The 10,015-nt window shown below is 31.5% G+C and overlaps 1 protein-coding gene across 1 annotated transcript; it reads right to left on the bottom strand.

The window, feature by feature from the left end:
- Positions 1 to 9,171: 9,171 nt before the first annotated feature.
- LOC107005993 lies at positions 9,172 to 9,732 on the bottom strand. The gene has a single exon (XM_015204630.1). It carries the CDS (start codon positions 9,730 to 9,732, stop codon positions 9,172 to 9,174), a length of 561 nt encoding a protein of 186 aa, XP_015060116.1.
- Positions 9,733 to 10,015: the final 283 nt, after the last annotated feature.

Genomic DNA, 10,015 nt, shown 5'->3' with positions numbered 1-10,015 from the left:
TAATAATATATATGTTTATATGATTATGTATATGATTAGTATATTTATTCAAAAATTAAATATTTTAGTAGTGACTATTGTAGCTTTGAATTAATGAGTTTTATGAATTTCAAGAAACTTTCAAGTTATTTTTTAAATAATTTTTGTCATTTTGAATAATAACTAAATATATTTTACAATCACATTATTTGAAAATCATCACAAAGATTTTATTAAATTAGCTTACTTTAAGTTGGCTTAATTTTCCTTCTAGTTATTAGTTTATAATTAAGGTTGATTATCTAATTTTGCTAAGATTAAAAAGTTCGCTTATTAATTGATATTAATTTTTCTTATTTAATATTTAAACGGTTTCACCAATTAAACACAAGCGGATAAGTTTTAAATTTAAAAGTCATGTTGACATTTTCTCTTTGTCCTTAATTCAATTTTTTGAATAACCAAGATAGGCCTATTTTTCAACTTAAATGACTGAAGTTCCATTTTCAATTAACATTCTAGCAGCCCACTCAATTCAATTTCCCAGTCCAACCCTATCACTCTTTATTTTCCAACGCTAAAAATACATAACAACAAACGTGTACACCGACCCGCTCTACCCTCGCGTCTTCTTCCTCAACAGAAATCGCGAGAACTCAGCGTACAACAGCCATATCGGCTTACTCTTCTCCAGGATACATTAACAATAGCTGCAGCAGCCGCGTCCCGTCCGTTTTTCCCCCTTTTGAGAATTTTCAGAGTAAAGATACAAATCTCCCATGCCTCTTACTTTTGATCTCGAAAAGGAGCAAAGGATAATTCAAACTCTTCTTTCAAAAATCCAACGAATTTTCAACCTAAAGTGCTCTTTTCTTCCCTATAAATAATATTCTACTCTCAATGATCGAGGACGAGGAAAAAAGATTGGATTTTGAGGTTATATAAGAAAAATAACTTAAAAAGGGGTTTTGGAGTTGAGCTCTGAAGCAATAGTCGTTTTACGCTCAAAAAATTCAAATGATTCTCTAATCATAGGTTTCGATAAAATCTCTGTTTGTAATCAGTCTTGAGCTCCTCGCTTGCTATCAGTATTTAAATCTTATGGTAGAAGAATCACTGTCCAAAGCTTGTCGTTCCCAATTTTGGTGACCCCTGAAACGTAATGCTAATTTCGGTTCAAGCATCTTTAATGCTCTGTTATGTGATTATCAACTGTATAAGTTGTTTGTATGTTGGTATTCCGAGATTTTTCTTACTAACAATAGTAAATCAGTATGTAATTGGTCTGCTTATACATAATGCTTTTTTTTCGCCTTCATTCGCTCAAAATTGGGTCGATACCATTCGATGTCGAGATGTTTTCCTTCTGTTAATGTTCTTTTACTTCATTACATGATTTCATCTTGCTGTTCATGATTTGTGGTTTAGTTTGAAATCTCAATTTTAGTTTCTTACAGGAGATTTATTTTCATTCGTGAGCTGTTTTGTTTTGTATCTCGACTCGTGTAAATGAATATAGGTCGATTGGTTTTACGTTTTCTCTTTACTCTTCTCTTCATGCACTAGTTTGGTTGATTTTATTTCATTCCAATTTTTGGTTGTTCGAAACATTCCTCTTCGATTTTGGAAACTAATGAATCTCTAGTTAGGCAAAGTTTGTATATGTGAAGGTTATTATTGCTTGACTTTTCCTGTTCTTAGAGTTCAAAAATGTTGATGTATAGGGACTCTGCAAGATTGAATGTACGCTTTATAGAAGTTAGTTTGGCGTATAGATTATATTCGGTTGCCATGATTTATTGAAATGCATTTTCTCGGAGATGTAAAAATCGTAGTAGCATAAACTAACATTTCCGACATCGCATACCTCTAGATATACTTATTTGTGACTTGCACTATAATATTTACGTGAAGATGTTTTAATAATTTCCCCTTAAAGTTATCCGCATAATTCACTTAGACACCTTAACTAGGGCTTGTACATATTGAACACTTAAATTATTCAAAACATTTACCTATTAAACATAAAATGCTTATGTGGCAAAATAAGTTTAGCTCACTCTCTTTGGGTGCGCGAATAGATTTCAATCTTTAATTAAAACTTTTTTCTTTAAATTTGTTATTTTTTGACACCTGGGAGCATTAAATAACCAAAAAAGTAATAATTAAATTCAATAACAATCTTAATAAAAAATTTAAAAGAAAATCCCACAACGTCTTCTTCACTCATCGTCATCTTCTTCACCCATTTTACAAAATCTCTGTTCTTTTTTTGGTTCCACTCATTTTTCTTCTTCATTTTTTGTTTAAAAAATAAATTAACTCTGAAAAAATTTATCAGGATAGAATATGTTCTTAGCACCAATATCATTATCGAAAACATGTTAACTTTCGACATCAACTAAAGAAATAACCAGCCAAAAACAAAAAAGATCAAAAGAGTTTACGATGAAAATTCTCATTTGAAATCGTAGAAGAGTATTTCATCAAAAAAATAAGAATCAGATTGCATCAAAAACAATTTCAACAAAACTCATTTTTACCGGCAAGATCAATACGAATTTGGAGATTATTTTCTTTAAAATTACTAAAAAAAAAGATCAAACCATAAAAAACTTACAATAGAAGAAGAAGCAGAATATACAAATCTGAATTGAGTTTTAAAAAGAAAATTGTTTTAGGATAACGGGGGAGGTGTGTTCTGAGAAGAAAGGGAAAGTGGACGCCGATTGGTTCGTGGGTGGGGGTTGTGCTAAATAGAAATTAGGGAAGGATGATTTTTTTTCCTTTTATTTTTGGTTAAAAAAATAATTTTTTCCTTAAATTGTTATATTATGGGTCTATCTCACATGTCTTTTTTTATTGGTTAATATGTCACATCATTCGCGAGTGTGACACTCTCTTTATATTTAATTGATTTTCAGAAAATATTTGATAGAAATACTTTTACTAATAAAGGTGTTCAATTGAATCAAGCGTAAGATAAAGTGTCTAGTGAATTATGCGGACAACTTTAAGAGGTTATAACTTTAGCCTCCTTATTAATTATGCTCAGATTTTTATATAAAAAGATAAAAAGAATAAAATAAAAATCAAGTTACAGTAACAGTTCATATGTGCCTTGCCTTCATGTGCTTGCATTCTATTTCATTTTTTTCTTCTTTTTGTTATTGTGTTAAGTTGGTATGATCCATTTCTCCGTTCTATCGTTTCATCTTGTTTTCGTTACATAATTCTCTCGGACCGAGTCCTCCGGACTCTTTTTTGCCTTGTATTTCGAGTCGGGGTTGAAACCCAATGCCTTTCCTACTTCTCGAGTCCGCCTTCTATATATTCGGGAAGCCATTACAGGTCCCGAAGACCCAACCTAATGTTGGAAAATTAGCTTGTTCAAAGCCCAAGGAATGGACTGATTACATGTTTTGGAAAGCCCCAAAGGGGTCATATGCCTTCTGTATACACCGGTATACAATAATCATATGCATGATATACAAGTCTAGGGACTAATATACGGGAAAAATAAATGCAAAAATACAAAGATGAGGTAAAATGCAGGTGTTCGGAAGCAGGAGATACATGGAAAGAGTTTTATATGTTCTTATATGCACTGATAATACAGTCTCTGTATACAAAAACGGGATTGGGTTAAAACCTAAAAACTTGCAGCGAAATTGGCCCAAGAAGGGGCCCAATTTCATCATCTCTTTCACTCTCCTAATTGTTTTGATTATGTTGACTAATTTCATTTAACTCTAACTTTAGAACTCGTTTTAACTTACTTAATTTCATTAGCTCTTTCACTTCTTTATGTTGGTTTACTATTTAAACATCTTTTGCAATTATTTATTTTTATGTCGAGTATACCAGTCAAATCTATGTTCTTAAAAGATATATTCTTCAATATTTTTCACTTAACTATTTTAATATTGTTAAAATTGTTTTAAGTTAGGCGAAACTTTTAATTTAAAAATGGCTTTTCATGCTCAAATGAATAATATTGGTTTAAATTTTTGAAAATTGATTAAATAAACTGTTTTAGTCTAGTTTTGTTAAAATTTTAATCACTTGTAATTTAAGTCAAACGTTTCTATAAAGATCCTCTTATCTTGAAAATTAAAAATTATTCTTTGTTAAACTATTTTTACAAATTAATCTTTTCCAAAAAAATAGTAAAAAAAATTATTAACCTAAGTCGTAGGATAACCGCATGTTAGTGGATACTTCAAGTGCCCTAAAGACCTTCTTGAAGCGTAAATAAGAACCTCTTACCCATTTTCTCTAAATTTATTAAGATTTAATCTGTTAAGATCTTTTTAAATTATGTTTTCTAATTTCTTTAAAAAAAAATTAAGTGGCGACTCTTTTCTAAGTATTTTTCTTAAATTGGTTTATACTTAAAACATTTCAAAAGTGATTTTTCTAAATATAGATAAATTATGGCATAAAGAAATGCCGACTCTGCTGGGGATTTAATAGGTACTAACCATACTAGACTTAGGTTAATTATTAAGTTTTTAGCATATGTTACTTGCTTACTTTATTTTACATGCCTAATATTTTATTTTTCATGCTCGTGTGATATAAACTGTTTATTTTGTTTATCTAAATTGTTTATTTGTTACCGCTTTATATAAATTGTTTATTTGATTACTGCTTTATAAACTGTCATTTCGTTCACATTTCTCCACTTCATGAAAATTCACACTATCACATGTACACGCCAGGTGTGCTTTGCGCACCCGCAAACTTCTTTCAAAATTTCCAAAGTTAGAAGAGTTGGCATATGCGCGGGGTGTCCGAATCTTTTTCCGTATGACAGCGTAGCCTCCTAACTCGAGTTGTCCACTCAGGATCTATGTGTCTAGAAACCAAATCTTAGAAAATATAATATAGAGCTAAACCACCCCTCAATTTAAGTCATGCATGCATATACCTTACGGGAATCGATCTTGCATGTCGATTTCACATTTAAGAAGTCCATCTTTATATCGACAGGTTTCATGACCCAACAACCAAAAACATATTTTTTGTAATGTGACAATATAGACGGATCCAAATCTAATTTTGACATAGTGAGTTCGATTAACTGAAAATTTGGGTGTCTTTGTTGTCACAAATCAATGGCTTGGATCAATCTACCATAATCACATTATGTTTGACGTTTAGGCCTACTTTTGACATAAAAAGGTCACAAATCTAGGACGTGATATAAATTATTTGTGTGTTGCTTGATATAATTGTTATGTGTTGTGATGTGTCATTTAGTCTAAAGAAGAATTAATCTATTTTTAGAGCACTCTAAGCATATATAAAAATTCATAACAACAAAGTCCGTCTAAATTATTCTTGAAGTGTCATTCAAGTTTCTCAGAAATATATTAATTTTTTACTTCATAAAGTTCTACATTTTTATTCCATGTGTCACAGGAAAGTCGATTTGCTAGAATGTCTAGAAAAGACGTCAACACACCAAATCGACCTATTTCTTTGGTTAATGACTGAGAAACTAAAGAGTCAATGTTCAAAAAAATTATCGAGACTAAAGAGAGGATAGTTGCAGCCAAAAATAGACTTGCAATACTGGACCAAACAGAATGGCTGTACGAGAGAGAATTATTGAGGTTGATAAGGAAACAACCTTAGTGAAAAGAAAGATTGCAAAAATCGATCAAAAGATAATTAAGCAACTGCAAGGATCCTCGAAATTGAACGGGAAGCTAAATTTTGGGAATGCTTCTTCCATGAGGAGAAAAGGGAAAACAAAAGAAGGTTCAGATGATGAGAACACCTGATCGTCACCCTACGGAAAAAAAGAAGTTTGGGGTTGATTTAGGTTCATGTAACGCATCTCTCATGTTCGTCATTTTGTTTTTAAGTTTATTTGTAGTCAAGAACTAGGCGTGACTTGAGCCCATAAGGGGTACGTAAGAAGCTCTTTTCGAGCTAGTCACTCTCTCAATTTTGGGAAGGGTATGTTTAAGTTATCTTATGTAATTCGAATTATGTCGGGCCTAATTTTCTTGGTGGATACATAGGCAGCTTACTTAAGGTTCGGTCCTGTCTTTTCAATATTTATTTCCTTTATTAGTGAAAGATTATGAATAGTTTTATCTACAAAGCATATGAGTAAAAATCTTTTTTTTTCTTTTTTTTGTCTGTGTGTGTGTTGTGTTTTGTAGTGGTCCTGGTCCGTTTGGTGTAAGGTGTGAGTCTGCGTGTGTGGAGTGGAAGTGTGGTAGAAAATGGGGATGAAAATGTGGTTGTGGGGTTGTGGTTAAGTGGGGGTGAGGGTAATGGGTAGGTTACTATTTTTTTTTAATTTTTTGTTGTTAATAAATAAAAATATAATAATAATTATTATATAACTAATTGTATTGAAATTAATAAAAATAGAGAATTAAATAGCTAGATCAAAAAATATAATCAAAATTTATTTACTAAATTTTGAATAAAATAAAAATAATATGTACTTTAAAGTGTGATTCTATTTTTATTATTTTCAAATCTTTTAAAATAAACTCAACAAAATAAGATAAAAAATTAAAATATTTAATTTAGATTTATAAAATATTAAAACTTTAAAAATAATGATAAACTTCAATTCAATAAAATATTACGCGTATACAATATTAAGAAAAATTCATAATTAGTTAGAAATATCATATTCATAAAGTTGCACATAGAACAAATAAACAGACACTATAAAAGCATTAAAGTATAAATTAAATGTAAACGGTAAGATATTATTTATTTTACTGTTTGTGATATATTTTATCTATTTTTTCTCTTCTATATAAAATACTAGTATAAACTGTATATTGTTATAAGTTTGCAGATACGAGTCTAAAGGTAAATATTGTTGAATCTCGAGGACAATTTTGTGCACAACACAATCTGCATTTAATGAAAATCCAAAGTTAGCAATAAAAATGTTAGAGAAGAAACTTCAGCACAAGTTGACAGATAAAACCAAAAGGTCTTTACTTTTTGGTTTCAATACTTTATTTCAATGTAAAATTGGGGACATTTACAAAAATTAAGATTCATGTACACGTCAAATGAAATTTAAAGGGCAGCAAAACAGATGCAGAATGAACAATATCAACATTAAAAGTTAAAATGCATTCTATGAAAAGAGATAGAAAATATCTTGAAAGATTCAAAGTTAGAATTTCTTTTGTTGTCAATTAGAGGCATATTTCAAGAATTGATGTATGGGAAGCTGACCTTTAAAAAATGCAACGATCAATAAAAGGCTCAGCACTGTTTATTTGGACAAAAATTCAGTATAATCAAGACTGTTTAAATTAAAGAAAACACATACCCGAGATATTTGAGGTGTAATCTGAGGATGCACAAAGATGCAACATGCATTATGAAATACGTCTCGTGCTTCCTTAGCTGCCTCCTTTTAGTCTTTTTTGTAGTTGTTAAGTTATCAATTTAGCTCGTAATTCATAAGCTTATAAAACATTCACTTGTGGAAAGATTCAATAGAAAAGCCTAACTGAGAGTATGAAAATAAGTGCAGGGAATGTAGTTCTTTAATTTGCTGTTATGTGAGATTATAAGTAACTTTATCAGAGCATATTCATTTTACGACAAAGTACAAATATTTTGAAAACAGCATAATTTGTGTTTTCTAGATATCATATCAGTTAGTTAATTGTGGAATCATGATAGATGAGCTACTTACTCCGCAACACACCATAAGTGTTCGTTATGGTACTTAATTAGCGGAGAGTTGATGTGCTGCATCTCTATTTATATACATATTCCAAACCTCTTTTGCAAGCGATGTCACTGAAAGAACAAAGACATGGACTTTCAGATTGTTGTATCAATAAAAAAAATAGCTACTTGGACAAAATGCCAGCCAAGATACCACCTAATCAAATTCATCATGTTACTTTTTTTGAGAAAGCAGAAACAGTAGAATACAGGTGTTAGCTCACCACATGCAAAATCTTGTCTTTGACTCTGTCGCCTTGGTATTTATTGTAACAGGACCTCCATTTCTTGTGAATTTGAGAGTAACATGACCTGTACCAAACAAGTGAACAACAAAGGAAAAACACCAATTAGCCTTTTTGTTCTGCAATTTGATAAATAGAATAAGGAAATAGGATAAATATAGAGTAAAAGTGTCACATGATTGCCCTCTGGATGACTTCTTCATATACTATGTTAGATGTAGAATGATCGTCATGGTTTGTTGGTGTAGGTGGTCGGATAAGTAATCTGATAGAATTTGAACTCCGTGCTCTCGATAAAGCAACATGAAGCTGACCATGTGAGAACACAAGTTCTCGCAAGTAAATTTCGACAAAGTCTGAAGTCTGACCTTGTGCTTTATTTATAGTCATAGCAAAGCATAATCTAATGGGAAATTGTGTTCTTTTAAATTGAACATGAACTTTTTCATCTCGTGATGATAGCAACGGTATTCTTGGAATGAACACATGTGTATTTTTAAAATCGCCGGTGGTAATTTTAGCACTAATAACATGACTTTTTAAAATCAGAGCATGTCAATCTGGTGCCATTACATAAACCTTCACATGAATTTAGATTTCGTAATAATATAATTGGACAATTTATTTTTAGGCGTAATATATAAGGGGGCAAACCTGGGGGGTGTAAAGTGTGTAGTAGATCTTCAAATTGTGCCTGATATTAAATTCAAGAGCCTCATCGGTGGCAATAAATGTTTTTGATTTTCCTATGAATCGATCGATAAGCATGTGTTATTTTCATCGACAAAATCATTTTTTGTTGTCAAGATCACCCGAGAATCTGTAGGAGATAAATTGGAGGAAGATGAATTTAAATTTGAATATGTAGCTGTGAATAGTTTATCTAAAGATTCTTTTACTGTTGTGTAAGGGATAATCAGAGAGTCTGGAATTTGAATCTTGTTTGTTGAGTTGACCTGCTTTTGTCCATTTCCAATCCTCAAAAGGTAAGCAGAAAATGCAGGACCTATATTTGCTCTCATATTTTTGGATAATTGTAATTTTTCAAGTTCATTCCAAATGGCAGAATATAATAATCTCTGGGCAATGAAGTCTTCTCTCTTTCCATATCGTACAACAGGAAGAGTTTGTCTGAAATCACCTCCTAAAACTACAACTTTTCCACCAAATAATGCATCTGTATCCATCAGATCTTTTAACAGCAAATTGAGAACTTCTACCATTTTTCTTTTAGCCATGAAACTTCATCCCAAACAATCAATTTTGCTTCACGAATTAAAGTTGCAAGTGAACTTTCTTTACTTATATTGCAACTTGAATTTTCATCCAAATCAATGGGAATTTTAAAACGTGAATGTGTTGTACGTCCACCTGGAAGAATAGAAGCAGCAACACCAGAGGTAGTCGTTGCTAAAGCTACATATCCCATAGATCGTATAGTTGCTAATAAGACATGGTATAAGAAAGTTTTCCCTGTACCTCCTGGACCATCTATAAAAAATGCTCCTGGTTTGTTTGAAAATATTCTCTCTGTGATCATATTATATGCAATCATTTGCTTTTTGTTCAACTTCTTATGTAAAAGAACATCGTCTTCGCTAACAGTGATAAATCTCTCAAAATGAACATCCTTTGCTTCTCTTGATGCTGCAGAAGATCGGATATTCTCTGGAATGATCTCGTATTCATTTATATCATGGTCCATAGAATGCAAAATCTCATTAATATGATTCAAAGCCTGATACTGAATTTCTTTTTTTCCAATAGTGTGTAACATTTTATAGTCTTCGACTATTGAATCTTCAAATTGCTCCCATAATTTTCTTGGGTTGACAGGAACACAATACACCAATAGTGTAGCAAATAAGCGCCTTAAACTATGGGCATCTGATAACTGGCAGCTTTAGACATACAGTCTACGAAGCTGTTATCACAAAGTAATAATCCTCTTTTCTCCACAGATTCTCGTATGATGTTGGCGCTCGAACATGCATTAAAAGTAATCGAAGATAATATCGTTCTCCCTCTGTAGGGTGGCATGTCACAATTCGTCCAACAAC

The sequence above is a fragment of the Solanum pennellii genome, chromosome 12, assembly GCF_001406875.1.
Source record: "Solanum pennellii chromosome 12, SPENNV200".
NCBI lineage: Eukaryota > Viridiplantae > Streptophyta > Magnoliopsida > Solanales > Solanaceae > Solanum > Solanum pennellii.
The sequence above is the reverse complement of the archived record's forward strand: the minus strand, read 5'-3'. Positions and strand labels throughout refer to the sequence as shown.

Coding starts and splice junctions, on each gene's coding strand:
- LOC107005993 (XM_015204630.1), bottom strand. CDS start 9,732: ATGTTACACACTATTGGAAAAAAAGAAATTCAGTATCAGGCTTTGAAT.